This window comes from Cervus canadensis, chromosome 24 (assembly GCF_019320065.1).
Source record: "Cervus canadensis isolate Bull #8, Minnesota chromosome 24, ASM1932006v1, whole genome shotgun sequence".
Classification (NCBI taxonomy): domain Eukaryota; kingdom Metazoa; phylum Chordata; class Mammalia; order Artiodactyla; family Cervidae; genus Cervus; species Cervus canadensis.
Genome location: NC_057409.1, coordinates 2,288,290 through 2,303,720, shown reverse-complemented (window position 1 = coordinate 2,303,720; position 15,431 = coordinate 2,288,290). Strand labels below are relative to the sequence as shown.

Sequence of the window (15,431 nt, the reverse complement as noted above, 5' to 3'; positions counted from 1 at the left end):
AGTCTCCAATACTTTGGTCACCTTATACAAAGAGCTGGCTCATTAGAAAATACCCTGATGCTGGGAAAGACTGAAGGCAGGAGGAGAAGGGGACAACAGAGGATGAGATGGTTGGATGGCATCGCTGACTCGATGGACATGAGTCTGAGTAGGCTCTGGGAGTTGGTGATGGACAGGGAGGCCTGGTGTGCTGCAGTTCATGGGGTCACAGAGAGTCAGACACATCTGAGTGACTGAACTGAACTGAATGTCCTTCACTCCCAAATGTCTGAAACCATAGGAAGATGTGACCTCATCCAGGTGACAGGAGGCTCATCCTAATTCCAGCCTCCTCTTTCCCCAGAGCCCACAGACCTCTCTACCTGTCCCAGGTGCTTCCCTGCCCCATGAACAGCAACAGGACCAGTATGTAAATGTCTGTGCAAATCCCCTGGGTCAGGTTTTCAGCTCTCCTGGGAGGCAGAGCCACCTCTGAGACCTCCATTTCCCAGCCATGGGACCCAAGGGCAGGGCAGCCTGCTCCTTGCTCTTCCTTCTGCAAGCCCTGGCTGAGCCGGTGGAGAACTCGGAGTTCTTCCTGCCTGGTGATTACCTCCTGGGTGGCCTCTTCACCCTCCATGCCAACGTGAAGGGCATAGTCCACCTCAACTACCTGAAGGTGCCCAAGTGCAAGGAGTGAGTCTCCAGCATAAGGCTGGAAGCGGTGGCAGTGGCAGGGTGGTGATGGAGGTGATGGAGGTGATGGTGATGGTGGTGATGGTGGTGATGGTGGTGGTGATGGTGGTGATGGTGGTGATGGTGATGGTGGTGATGGTGGTGGTGATGGTGGTGGTGGTGATGGTGGTGATGGTGGTGATGGTGATGGTGATGGTGTGATGGTGGTGATGGTGGTGATGGTGATGGTGGTGATGATGATGGTGATGGTGGTGGTGATGGTGGTGGTGGTGGTGATGGTGGTGGTGATGGTGATGGTGGTGATGGTGGTGATGGTGGTTGGTGATGGTGATGTGATGGTGGTGATGGTGATGATGGTGATGGTGTGATGGTGGTGGTGATGGTGATGGTGGTGATGGTGATGGGTGGTGATGGTGGTGGTGGTGGTGATGGTGATGGTGGTGATGGTGGTGGTGATGGTGATGGTGGTGATGGTCATGGTGATGGTGATGGTGGTGATGGTGGTGATGGTGGTGGTGATGGTGGTGATGGTGGTGCTGGTGGTGATGGTGATGGTGCTGGTGGTGATGGTGGTGGTGATTGTGGTGATGGTGGTGATGGTGATGGTGGTGATGGTGGTGATGGTGGTGGTGATGGTGATGGTGGTGATGGTCATGGTGATGGTGATGGTGGTGATGGTGGTGATGGTGATGGTGATGGTGGTGATGGTGGTGCTGGTGGTGATGGTGGTGATGGTGGTGATGGTGATGGTGGTGCTGGTGATGGTGGTGGTGATGGTGGTGATGGTGGTGATGATGGAGGCCCTGGTAGGTGATGATGGTCCCATTGATGGACACTGATAGGGTGATGACATAGGCCACAGGGATGGTGGTATTCGTGGCAGTGGTAAGTGACTGATGGTGGCCACAGAGATCCTAGTGTCAGTGGTGGTCATAGGGATGATGGTGATCCCAGAGCTGCGGGGTGGTGAAAACGATGTAAAAATGCCAGAACCCTTTGGAGTGGTTGCTTCGTGGGCGATGCCTTGGTTTTCCTACTGTGGGCAGGAGGGACAGGCTGGCTCGCCCACCCCTCTCCTCTCCTCCCCTTCTGCTCTGGACCTGTTGCCCACCCTCCCACGGCGGCCCCTCCAGGTACGAGATGAAGGTGCTGGGCTACAACCTCATGCAGGCTATGCGCTTCGCGGTGGAGGAGATCAACAATGACAGCAGCCTGCTGCCCGACGTGCTGCTGGGCTACGAGATGGTGGACTCCTGCTACATGTCCAACAACGTCCAGCCGGCGCTCTACTTCTTGTCACAGGATGACTACTTCTTGCCCATCCAGGAGGACTACAGCCACTATGTGCCCCGGGTGGTGGCCATCATAGGTCCTGACAACTCTGAGTCCGTCAAGACCGTGGCCAACTTCCTCTCCCTCTTCCTCCTTCCACAGGTGAGGCCCCGGGGCTGGGGAGGAGGGCTTGTCCAGAGGGCTCACCGCCCGACCAGTATCTACAGGGGATGCCTGGGGGAGCGGAAGCAAGGTCAAGACATCCACCCCAGCCCTGGCAGGCAGCCAGCCTATTGGTTAAGAGTTCAGGCTTTGAAGGCAGAGAGACCTGGGTGTGCACCTTGCCGCTGAGTCTTGACCATTGTGAGACCTGGAGCCAATCTCTTAAGTCTCCCAAGCCTCAGTTTCCGCATCTTTAAAGTGGAAAGATAAGAGTCCTATCTTTGGACTGTCTGAAGATTAAAGCATTCAACCTAGGTAAGAATTTCTAGCACACAGTAGGTAGTCAATAATGTTGCCGTTGTGGGGTCAGGAATCTTGCATGAGAATGAAAGTTCAGAAAATGCTCCATACCACTCTGCATAGTTTCCTAGCGTGGAGTCCGCCCCATGGCAGTTCCTCAAAAAAGTGCTATAGAATTACTGTGTGTGTGTGTGTTAGTTGCTCAGTTGTGTCCAACTCTTTACGATCCCATGGACTGTAGCTCGCCAGGCTCCTCTGTCCATGAGATTTTCCAAGCAAGAGGAGTGGAGTGGGTTGCCAGAATTACGCTGCTGTTCTGTTTTCCTCATCATGATCCAAAAGGCATAACTGGCATAAAATGTCTGCTCGTTAAAGAGCAGCTAGCGCAAGACTCGGGCAGACAGGGGGCAGTTAGTTACGAATGCTGTGATTTTTGCTGTTGTTTTTATTACATTGAGCACCAAGGTTCTGACTCATAGTAGGTGCTCAGTAAACATTAATAGTCTTAACTGAAGCATCTAGTCCAGGACTGAACTCATTCTTTCACTTATTTACCGAATATGTATTGAGCATGCGCTGAGCTAGGTACTGCTGCAGGTGTTGGCAATGCAGCTGTGGAGGCACAGACATCTGCCCTCAAAGAGCTGATCTTCCTGGGGTGGGGGGAGAGACGGAGGGACCAGTGTAAATCAGGAGGTGATACAGGATGACAGGAAGTGAGAAGTGCGCTGGAGGAAAGGGGGAAAAGGAAAGGGAAGTCGCTCAGTTGTGTCTGGCTCTTTGCAACCCCATGGACTGTAGCCTACCAGGCTTCTCCATCCATCCATGGGATTTTCCAGGCAAGCACACAGGAGTGGGTTGCCGTTTCCTTCATCCAGGAGACCTTCCCGAACCAGGGGTCGAACCTGGGTCTCCAGCATTGTAGGCAAATGCTTTACCACCTGTGCCATCAGGGAAGTCAGGGAAAGTCAAGTCAAAGTTAAGGGAGGTGGGCCACGTGGGGCGGTGGGGGTGGCAGGTGATGTGGGGGAGGGTGAGACTGGATGGAGGCTTAAGGGAGATGAAGGAGGAAGGGAGCTTTGCTGCGTGAGATCTCCCCCCCTCCCCCCCAAGCCCCCCCATGCCCCCCCCTCCCCCGCTAATGCCCAAGGACCCTCCACTCCGGCAGATCACCTACAGCGCCATCAACGACGAGCTGGGCAACAAGGGCAGGTTCCCCGCGGTGCTGCGCACCGTGCCGGGCGCGGATCACCAGATGGAGGCCATGGTGCAGGTGCTGCAGCACTTCCGCTGGAACTGGATCGTCGTGCTGGCCAGTGGCGACGACTACGGCCGCGAGAACAGCCACCTGCTCAGCCAGCGCCTGGCGCACCGTGACATCTGCATCGCCTTCCAGGAGACGCTGCCCACGCCGCAGCCCAACCAGACGATGACGCCGCAGGACCAGGAGCGTCTGGAGGCCATCGTGGGCAAGCTGCAGCAGAGCACTGCGCGTGTCGTGGTGGTGTTTTCCCCGGAGCTGGCCCTGCACAACTTCTTCCACGAAGTGCTGCGCCAGAACTTCACGGGTGCCGTGTGGATCGCCTCCGAGTCCTGGGCCATCGACCCGGTCCTGCACAACCTCACTGAGCTGCAGCACGCTGGCACCTTCCTGGGCATCACCACCCAGAGCGTGCCCATCCCGGGCTTCAGCGAGTTCCGTGTGCGCCGCTCCCAGCTCGGCCGGCCCGCGCTCAACAGGAGCAGCGGAGGGGCCAACTGCAACCAGGAGTGTGACACCTGTCTGAACACCACCGAGTCCTTCAACAGCATCCTCACGCTCTCCGGCGAGCGCGTGGTCTACAGCGTGTACTCCGCAGTCTACGCCGTGGCGCACGCGCTGCACAGTCTCCTGGGCTGCAACCAGGGCGGCTGCCGCAAGGATGTGGTGTACCCTTGGCAGGTGAGATCGGGCCCGCGGGGTACCAAGGGCCTCAGGGAGCAGGCGCAGAGTCCGTGGTTGCCATGGAGACCGCCAAGCGCTCAGCTCCGGCCTCACCTTCCCTTGGTGGGTTCTGGACGAGTGAGTGGAAGAGACCATGGCGCACGCCCTGCCTCCAGGCACGTAGGAGTCCTTCGTGGTGACAAAACAGAGTACCTTTGTTAAGAATTAATTTAATCATCCCCATCCACGAGAATCTGTCCTGGGAGCAAGATTTGGGTGAAATTCTCTAGTAGGAATCCCTGCAGGCAGCGGGAGCCCCCGGTCCCCACACAGCCTCGCCCGGGTGGAGGCGCTGAGGCTGGGCTGGGTCCCATCAGCTCTCAGGTTTATCGATCTTCTTGTTCCAGTTCTGTCCGCCTTGATTCAGACCCGGAACTGAAAGTTGTGCGTGCCTGGTTTACGCATGCGCATAGGCACATCCTACCATGCACCTTCGGAAGGCAGAGAAGGTTTCCCTGAGGACCTAGACGAGCAGAGGAGATAGAGACCAGAGATGTACGCTTTCTGCCCGCTGTCAGACATCTCTGCTTAAACAGTTCACTGGCTTTTTCACAGTTTGGAATCTGCCCACTCTGTGGCTCAGCCACCTCCCACCCCCATCTTTATCCTCTCCGACAGCCCTCAGGCACTTCTCAGACAGCCCACCTGGGGGGAGGCGGATGGTGATGAACTGGGCAGAGCTTCGGCATCAGGCAGGGTCCCAGTCCTACCACCGCTGGCTGTGCAGCTTTGGGCAAGTTATTTGGTATCTCTGAGCCCCGGTTTTCTCATTTCTTAAACAGAAGGAGTAGTATGTACGCTGCTGAGTTACGTGGAGGATTAACAGTCATGTTTGTACCTTACTTGGTGCAGAGTAGAAGCCAGGTGTCTCCTCCTTTCTAACACTAGGGTCCGGCCTCAGGAGAGGGCGTGGGGCCTGGGGCAGCCCCACTGATGGGGCTGGGGGTGGGGCTAGATGAGAAAGGGGAAACAAGTGCTTAGGCTCAGTCCTGTCTGACTCTTTGCGACCCCCATGGATTGTCGCTCGCCAGGCTCCTCTGTCCATGGGATTTTTCCCGGGCAAGAACACTGGAGCAGAATGGGTTGCCATTTCGTCCTCCAGGGGATCTTCCCGACCCAGGGATTAAACTCACTTTCCTGCATTGCAGGCAGATTCTTTACAGCTGAGCCATGGGGGAAACCCCAGGGCATGCAGGTCCCAGACCCAAAAGGGGAGTGGGGAGAGGCCCAGGCCCCTGCTGGTAATAAGTCCCACCCACTCAGGAGGATTGCAGGGAGGTGTTTTCTGACCCCACGCCTTGGACCCCTGGAATGCAGGTTGCCCAGCCCAGCGCTGCCAGGTGTGGTGGGACACGGACCCCAGCGCTGGCTCCCCAGGGCCGCTGCCATCCTGACTACCACCCTCAGGCCTCCCTGCTCAGTTCCCGGGGCCATTGCTCTTGGGCCCATAAACCAGTGCATAGTTGAAACTTTCAGAGCCAGGACCTCACTGTCCTGGAAGGGCAGGGAGAAGGCTAGGGACCAACTCCTTGGGCTATGTGTCTGACAATTCCCGAGGTGGGGTGGACTCCGAGATGTAGTCCAGCAGACTCCCTTGTTTATGGAAGAAAGATCTAGGAGCCAGATGGATGGGATATCTGAGCTGGAAGCCCCAGAGATCAGCTGGGGCTGATTAGGGATCAGCCCAGAGAGGTTCAGTGACTAACTTGAAGTCACATAGCAAATTGAGGACAGAGTTAGGACTGGAATTCAGGCCAAAGGATGCCCGCTGCAAAGCGTATTTAGTTTGGACCAGCTTCTGCTCGGTGAGAATGAAGGCGGTTGGGGTGGGGAGAGACTGAAATGAGAGTTAGCTCCGAAGTGTGGGGTGGTGGGCAGGACCCAAGGGGGCAGGGAAGATGCTGGCAGGTGGGAGAGGCAGTGGACTCTGAACCCCAGGTCACAGAGGGATGGCCAAAGTGACTTCCAGGGAAAAGGAATCTTATTGACGTCTCACAGGAGGTGAGTACTGACTATTTTCCAGGCACTGTTCTGAGCCTCTAATGCAGATTCACTCACCAATTGCTTCAGAGCCCAGAAGATCAGGCTTTTCTGACTCCTGCTTTGCCGAAGGAGAATCTGGGGTTTATAGAGGTTACGTGACAGGTCCAAGGTCTCACAGCAGGAGGTAGATGGGCTGTGAAAACCCAGATGTATCTGACTCTAAAGTCAGATCTCTGAGCCACTGCCTCCAAACTGCCACATTTTCGCAGTTTTATCAGCCCCATTTCACAGATACGGAAATCAAGGCCTATGGGCTGGTAGAATTTTTCCCAGGTCTGGCCTGACCTCTGATGCCGGCTCCACTTCCCTTCCCTCGGGCCCCTCTAGCTGCTTCCGGAGATCTGGAAGGTCAACTTCACCCTCCTGGGCCACCAAATCTTCTTCAACGAGCAAGGGGACCTGTCTCTGCACCTGGAGATCATCCAGTGGCAATGGGACCTGAGCCAGAACCCTTTCCGGAGCGTTGCCTCCTACCAGCCATCCAAGCGGCGGCTGAAGCACATCCATGACATCTCCTGGAACACCCCCAACAACACGGTCAGCCTCAGGGGGCCTGGGGCGGGGCACCAGGGCTGGAGCTGGGGTGGGGGGGCCCTTTGACCTGCGTTCATTATTGATAAGTGGGGGCGTCTCTATGTGTGGGTGTATCGTCTGGGGTCCTGGCCTTCTTCCCCTGACGGAGAACTGCCCAGCGTCAGGGCTTTCTGGCTCCTCAGGGCCAAGGGGCTCAGGACATGTGTGTATTAAAGACTGCAACTCTCACGGCACCCCCGGAAAATAGATGCTGCTGTTGTTCAGTTGCCCAGTCGTGCCCGACTCTTTGTAGCCCCATGGACTGCAGCTTGCCAGGCTTCCCGGTCCATCACCATCTCCTGGAGCTCGCTCAAACTCACAGCCCCTGGGTCAGTGATGCCATCCAGCCATCTCATCCTCTGTCATCCCCTTCTCCGCCTCTTCCGTTTTATGCGTTAGAAAACTGAAGGCAGAGTGGTTGGTGACCCGCCTAAGGCCACACAGCTTGCCCGTGTCTCTCTCTACACCCTGTCGAGGAGTACTCACCTTCTGGTGATGATAGCTCTGCTGTCCGCCGTGGCTGACGTCTGTCAGTCTAAACTCTTTGGTTTTACCCTCTTTCTGTAAGCAGCTGTCAGAACGCTGCAGGGGTGGAGGGGGTAGAGGCTGAGCCCTGTGGGGTGAGGGAGGGCGTCTAAAAGCCCCGCAGAGGCCTCTTCACTCTCCCCACCCCACCCCACCCCCTTTCCAGAAGCTTTGGGTGGGGCTAGTTCCTGAGCTTCTCGGGGATTTTCACGGAGTATGTTGGGTTGATGTCTTTATTCGTTTGCTGGGACTGCCATCACAAAGGACCACAAACTCGGGGCTTAACCTGCAGAAATGTATTGTCTCCCAGTTCCGGAGGCCGGAAGCCCCAGGTCAAGGTGCTAGAGGGTTGAAGCCTCCTATCCCAGGCCTCTCGTCTGGCTGCTGGTGACCGCTGGCCCCTGCTGGCTTTCCTGGGCTCCTGCCACATCACTCCATCTCTGCCTCTATCTTTAGGTGGCGTTCTCCCCGTGGGCGGGTCTGTCTCCAAGTCTCCCCTTTTTATAAAGACATCAGTCATGCTGGAGTTGATCCCCACCCTCTTCCAGGATGACGTCATCTCAGCCAGTTACATCTGCAATGGTCCTATTTCCCCTGGAGTTTGCAGCTCTCTTGTTAGGTGCATATAGGTTTGTAATTATTATATCTTCTTGATGGATTGACTCTCTTATAAATATAAATATCCTTCTGTCCCTTAGTAAACATTTTTGTTTGTATTCTCCACCCCTTGCCCCCGGCTTCCTTTGAGATTTTATCTTTTTTTAATTTGAATATTTGTAGTAGTTTGAATATATGTAGCAGCTTGGCTATTGCATGTGTGCGTGCGTGTGTGCTAAGTTGCTTCAGTTCAGTTCAGTTCAGTCATCAGTTGTGTCGGACCCTCTGAGACCCCATGGATTGCAGCACGCCAGGCCTCCTTGTCCATCACCAACTCCCAGAGCTTACTCAAACTCATGTCCATTGAGTCATGACTCCATCCAACCATGTCATCCTCTGTCGTCCCCTTCTCCTCCTGCCTTCAATCTCTCCCAGCATCAGGGTCTTTTCAAATGAGTCAGCTCTTCGCATAGGTGGCCAAAGTACTGGAGTTTCAGCTTCAGCATCAGTCCCTCCAGTGAACACCCAGGATTGATCTCCTTTAGGATGGACTGGTTGGATCTCCTTGCAGTCCAAGGGTCTCTCAAGAATCTTCTCCAACACCACAGTTCAAAAGCATCAATTCTTCTTGATGCTCAGCTCTTCTTGTGCTCAGCTTTCTTTATAGTCCAACTCTCACATCGACACATGACTACTGGAAAAACCATAGCCTTGACTAGATGGACCTTTGTTGACAAAGTAATGTCTCTGCTTTTTAATATGCTGTCTAGGTTGGTTATAACTTTTCTTCCATGGAGTAAGCGTCTTTTAATTTCATGGCTGCAGTCACCATCTGCAGTGATTTTGGAGCCCAAAAAAATAAAGTCAGCCACTGTTTCCACTGTTTCCCCATCTATTTCCCATGGAGTGATGGGACCAGATGCCATGATCTTAGTTTTCTGAATGTTGAGCTTTAAGCCAACTTTTTCACTCTCCTCTTTCACTTTCATCAAGAGGCTCTTTAGTTCTTCTTCCTTTTCTGCCATAAGGGTGGTGTCATCTGCATATCTGAGGTTATTGATATTTCTCCCGGCAATCTTGATTCCAGCTTGTGCTTCTTCCAGCCCAGCATTTCTCATGATGTACTCTGCATATAAGTTAAATAAGCAGGGTGACAATGTAGAGCCTTGACGTACTCCTTTTCCAATTTGGAACCAGTCTGTTGTTCCATGTACAGTTCTAACTGTTTCTTCCTGACCTGCATACAGGTTTCTCAAGAGGCAGATCAGGTGGTCTGGTATTCCCATCTCTTGAAGAATTTTCCAGAGTTTATTGTGATCCACACAGTCAAAGGCTTTGGCATAGTCAATAAAGCAGAAATAGATGTTTTTCTGGAACTCTCTTGCTTTTTCGATGATCTAGTGGATGTTGGCAATTTGATCTCTGGTTCCTCTGCCTTTTCTAAAACCAGCTTGAACATCTGGAAGTTCACAGTTCACGTATTGCTGAAGCCTGGCTTGGAGAATTTTGAGCATTACTTTAATAGCGTGTGAAATGAGTGCAATTTTGCAGTAGTTTGAACATTCTTTGGCATTGCCTTTCTTTGGGATTGGAATGAAAACTGACCTTTTCCAATCCTGGGGCCACTGCTGAGTTTTCCAAATTTGCTGACCTATTGAGTGCAGCACTTTCACAGCATCATCTTTTAGGATTTGAAATAGCTCAACTGGAATTCCATCACCTCCACTAGCTTTGTTTGTAGTGATGCTTTCTAAGGCCCACTTGACTTCACATTCCAGGATGTCTGGCTCTAGGTGAGTGATCACACCATTGTGATTATCTGGGTCATGAAGATCTTTTTTGTACAGTTCTTCTGTGTATTCTTGCCACCTCTTCTTAATATCTTCAGCTTCTGTTAGGTCCATACCATTTCTGTCCTTTATTGAGCCTATTTTTGCATGAAATGCTCCCTTGGTATCTCTGATTTTTTTGAAGAGATCTCTAGTCTTTTCCATTCTATTATTTTCCTCTATTTCTTTGAACTGATCACTAAGGAAGGCTTTCTTATCTCTCCTTGCTGTTCTTTGGAACTGTGCATTCAAGTGGGTATATCTTTCTTTTTCTCCTTTGGTTTTCACTTCCCTTCTTTTCATAGCTATTTGTAAGGCCTCCTCAAACAGCCATTTTGCCTTTTTGCATTTCTTTTTCTTGGGGATGGTCTTGCTCCCTGTATCCTGTACAATATCACAAACTTTTGTCCATAGTTCATCAGGCACTCTGTTTATCAGATCTAGTCCCTTAAATCTATTTCTCACTTCTACTGTATAATCATAAGGGATTTGATTTAGGTCATACCTGAATGGCGTAGTGATTTTCCCTACTTTCTTCAATTTAAGTATGAATTTGGCAATAAGGGGTTCATGATCTGAGCTACCTTCAGCTCCCAGTCTTGTTTTTGCTGACTGTATAGAGCTTCTCCATCTTTGGCTGCAAAGAATATAATCAATCTGATTTTGGTGTTGGCCATCTGGTGATGTCCATGTGTAGAGTCTTCTCTTGTGTTGTTGGAAGAGAGTGTTTGCTATGACCAGTGTGTTCTCTTGGCAGAACTCTGTTAGCCTTTGCCCTGCTTCATTCCGTACTCCAAGACCAAATTTGCCTGTTACTCCAGGTGTTTCTTGACTTCCTACTTTTGCATTTCAGTCCCCTATAGTGAAAAGGACATCTTTTTTGGGTGCTAGTTCTAAAAGGTCTTATAGGTCTTCATAGAACTGTTCAACTTCCCCTTCTTCAGCGTTACTGGTTGGGGCATAGGCTTGGATTACCGTGATATTGAATGGTTTGCCTTGGAAACAAACAGAGATCATTCTGTCGTTTTTGAGATTGCATCTAAGTACTGCATTTCAGACTCTTTTGTAGACTATGATGGCTACTCCATTTCTTCTAAGGGATTCCTGCCCACAGTCGTAGACATAATGGTCATCTGAGTTAAATTAACCCATTCCAGTCCATCTTTGTTCACTGATTCCTAGAATGTCAACGTTCACTCTTGCCATCTCCTGTTTGACCACTTCCAATTTGCCTTGATTCATGGACCTGACATTCCAGGTTCCTGTGCAATATTGCTCTTTACAGCATTGGACCTTGCTTCTATCACCAGTCACATCCACAGCTGGGTGTTGTTTTTGCTTTGGCTCCATCCCTTCATTCTTTCTGGAGTTATTTCTCCACTGATCTCCAGTAGCATATTGGGCACCTACCGACCTGGGGACTTCCTCTTTCAGTATCCTATCATTTTGCCTTTTCATACTGTTTATGGGGTTCTCAAGGCAAGAGTACTTAAGTGGTTTGCCATTCCCTTCTCCAGTGGACCACATTCTGTCAGACATCTCCACCATGACCCGGCTGTCTTGGGGGGCCCCGCACGGCATGGCTTAGTTTCATTGAGTCAGACAAGGCTGTGGTCCGTGTGATCAGGTTGGCTAGTTTTCTGTGATTGTGGTTTCAGTCTGTCTGTGCTCTGATGCCCTCTCTCAGCGCCTACCGTCTTACTGGGGTTTCTCTTACCTTGGACGTGGGGTCTCTCTTCACGGCTGCCCCAGCAAAGCGCAGCCGCTGCTCCTGACCTTGGACGTGGGGTAGCGCCTCTTGGCCGCTCGCCGCTCCAGCACTGTGCAGCCAGGATAATTTTTATACAACCTGAATCTAATCGGGCCACTCCCAATCAAGAAGCGTGCATGGCTGAGGCCCCTGACCCTACATTTTTAGTGTCTTAGTCCAACCTCCCACCCTCCCCAGCCTCTCCCAGAGCATCCTGGCTTCAAGCAGGCTTAGACATGCCCTCTTTCCGAAAACGCCAACCCCAGCCTCTCCTCCACCCCCTTGCTCTTACTGTTTCCTCTACTTGTAGGTCATTCACTTAATAAACAGTCATTGGAGGCCTCCTCTGTTCTAAGGAATACAGCAGTAAAACCTATAGGCGTGGCCACTGCCTGCCGGCTCTTGTCACCCGGCAACCCTGCCCCTCCATAAAGACCACGTTAAGTAGGACTCCTGGTGGCAAGTGACAGAAAGTGATATAAATAAAAAGTTAACTTATTGCCTTGCATCATGGAAGACTCCAGGGTTGACCGTGAGGCTTCAGGCAAGGCGGGATCCAGGAGCTCATTCTCCCCATCTCCCAGATCCTTCCTCAGACATGTTCTCCACATCCCCACCCACCCTCCAACCCCCCAGAAATGAGAGACCTTCTGGGAGCTCCAGAGTCACATCCCCACCCACCCCCACCCCCAGAAATGAGAGGCCTTCTGGGAGCTCCAGAGTCACATCTCCACCCACCCCCCAACCCCCCAGAAATGAGAGGCCTGCTGGGAGCTCCAGAGTCACACCCTGTTCACTCAGTAACCTCGGGAGGTCTCCATCTCAGCAGCTGAGTGCTGTCTCCTGAAGAAGGTAGATTAGGTCTTTGCTGGGCAAAGCTAAGAGCATCTCTATGATGGTCCAGTGCCAACGACAGTCCTGGCACCTGCCCCTCCCCAACAGGGCCAGTTTCCCTCCCCGGAGCATCCTGCTGGGGGTGAGACGGGGAGACGAGGGGCCCGGGGAGCGGGAAGGAGCACTCAGGGTCTTCTGTCCTCCCCCCCCAGGTCCCTGTGTCCATGTGCTCCAAGAACTGCCAGCCTGGGCAGAAGAAGAAGCCGGTGGGCCTCCACCCCTGCTGCTTTGAGTGCATTGACTGCCTCCCGGGCACCTTCCTCAACCAGACCTCAGGTGTGACTCCAGGCCCACACGCGCGCCCTGCGCCTGCCCTGCCCTCAGGGGTCTCCCTCAGGCCTCTCGCCCTTGCGGGGGTCTTGGCGGTCTCCCCGGGGACACGTGTCCAAGGACGGGGACTATGTATTTCCCACCAGAGGATGAGATCTTGGAAAGAAAGAATTACAGTTGTTAGGCTCTGAGTCAAGTAGTCAGTGAGAGTCGCTCAGTCATGTCCGACTCTTTGCGACCCCATGGACTAGACAGTCCACGGAATTCTCCAGGCCAGAATACTGGAGGGGGTAGCGTTTCCCTCCTCCAGGGGATCTTCCCAACCCAGGGATCGAACCCAGGTCTCCCGCATTGCAGGTGGATTCTTTACCAGCTGAGCCAACAGGGAAGGCCAAGAATACTGGGGTGGGTAGCCTATCCCTTCTCCAGGGGATCTTCCCGACCCAGGAATTGAACCGGGGTCTCCTGCACTGCAGGCGGATTCTTTACCAACTGAGCGAATCAAGGAGACCTTGATTCTAATCCTGCCTCTGTAACTTCTGGCTTTGTGACTTTAACTGGCTGGCCCTCAGTTTCCTCATCTGTGAAATGGGGTTGCTGTGAGGGGTTGATGAGCCGGGGGGGTGTGAGGAACTCAGTGAGCGTTGGTGGCCCGTAGCTCTGTCTCCCTTTGGTGGGGACCTGGCCGGGTGCAGCCCTGGAGAAGGTGGACACTGAGAAGGCGGGTTTAGCTGACGGGAGCTGCCCTGGGCTCTTGCAGATGAATTTGACTGCCAGCCCTGCCCAAGCTCCGAGTGGTCCCACAGGAAGGACACCTCCTGCTTCAAGCGGCAGCTGGCTTTCCTTGAGTGGGACGAGGCCCCCACCATCGCCGTGGTCATGCTGGCCGCCCTGGGCTTCCTCAGCACCCTGGCCATCGTGATCATCTTCTGGAGGCACGTTCAGACGCCCGTGGTCCGCTCGGCGGGAGGGCCCATGTGCTTCCTGATGCTGGCGCCGCTGCTGATGGCGTACATGGCGGTCCCCGTGTACGTGGGGCCACCCACGGTGTCCTCCTGCCTCTTCCGCCAGGCCTTCTTCACACTCTGCTTCACCGTCTGCATCTCCTGCATCACCGTGCGCTCCTTCCAGATTGTCTGTGTCTTCAAGATGGCCCGACGCCTCCCACGTGCCTACAGCTGCTGGGGCCGCTACCACGGGCCCTACGTCTTCGTGGCGTCTGTCATGATGCTGAAGATGGTCATCGTGGCCGGCAACATGCTGGCCACGACCACCATGCCCACCACCCGCGTGGACCCCGATGACCCCAGGATCTTGATCTTGTCCTGCAACCCCAACTACCACCGGGGGCTGCTGATCAACACCAGCCTGGACCTGCTCCTGTCCGTGCTGGGCTTCGGCTTCGCCTACACGGGCAAGGAGCTGCCCACCAACTACAACGAGGCCAAGTTCATCACCTTCTGCATGATCTTCTACTTCTCCTCCTCCGTCTTCCTCTGCACCTTCATGGCTGTCTACAGCGGGGTGCTGGTCACCATCCTGGACCTCTTGGTCACCGTGCTCAACCTCCTGGGCATCAGCCTGGGCTACTTCGGCCCCAAGTGTTACATGATTCTCTTCTACCCGGAGCGCAACACGCCGGCCTACTTCAACAGCGTGATTCAGGGCTACACCATGCGGAAGGACTAGTGCTCCATCGTCTGCCCTCTGGGACGTGGGCCTCAGCGTCGGGAGGCAGAGGCCAGGGGGCTTGCTCGTTCAACTCCAGAGGGACCCCAGGTGGTTGCCGGAAGCTGCCCTCGCCTGTTACCACCTGGCCCCGGTCTCTGATTGGCTGTCCGTCCAAGGTTCTCTGCGTCCCGGCCGTCCTTACCCACCTGGTGATGGACGCCTTTGTTCCTTTCCCTCGCGCTGTTTAGCTTGCCGGGTGCTGTGCCCCGTCCTAGAAAACCACCCAAGGTGACCTACTGGCTTCCAAGGACGGAGTCCAGCTTGGCAGCCAGCAGCGCCATCTGGTGGTCACGGTGGGTTCCTGTAGGTTCCAGCTGCTGACTCCCAGTGACGGGATGCCTGCTGGTGGGCTGGGGTTAGCGAGGGGTGGATGGGAGCTCAGAAACTGCTGCCGGACCTCGCTCACTCGCTGTCCGTGTGTCCACGTCTCATCCCCCAGATTCTCCCAGAGCTTGAGTCCCCGGCCTCTCTGTTATCTCTGAGTACAGCCAGGCACATAAATGCTTGTGAATAAACCTTACTTGGGTGAAACAAATGAGTTTCCTCCTTGTTTTCCAGAGGTCCCCTGAGGACAGAGATGTGGATTCGGAGATCTTGGTTTCAATCCCAGCGTTGCTACTGTGGGTGTGTGCGTGCGTGCTAAGTCGTTTCAGTCTCGTTTGACTCTTTGCGACCCCACGGACTCTAGCCCGCCGGGCCCCTCTGTCCATGGGGATTCTCCAGGCAAGAATACTGGAGTGGGTTGCCATGCCCTCCTCCAGGGAATCTTCCCAACCCAGAGATTGAACCCGCGTCTCCTGTGGCTCCTGCATTGATTGGCAGGCGG

General features: G+C 53.8%; 1 protein-coding gene across 1 annotated transcript; it reads left to right on the top strand.

Moving 5' to 3' along the window:
- The first annotated feature begins 493 nt into the window (after positions 1 to 493).
- On the top strand, positions 494 to 14,985 carry TAS1R2 (taste 1 receptor member 2). Its single transcript, XM_043446096.1, has 6 exons — positions 494 to 675; positions 1,809 to 2,109; positions 3,578 to 4,351; positions 6,764 to 6,973; positions 12,757 to 12,880; positions 13,635 to 14,985. Exons 1-6 carry the CDS (start codon positions 494 to 496, stop codon positions 14,561 to 14,563), a joined length of 2,520 nt encoding a protein of 839 aa, XP_043302031.1. The 3' UTR covers positions 14,564 to 14,985.
- The last annotated feature ends 446 nt before the right edge of the window (positions 14,986 to 15,431 follow it).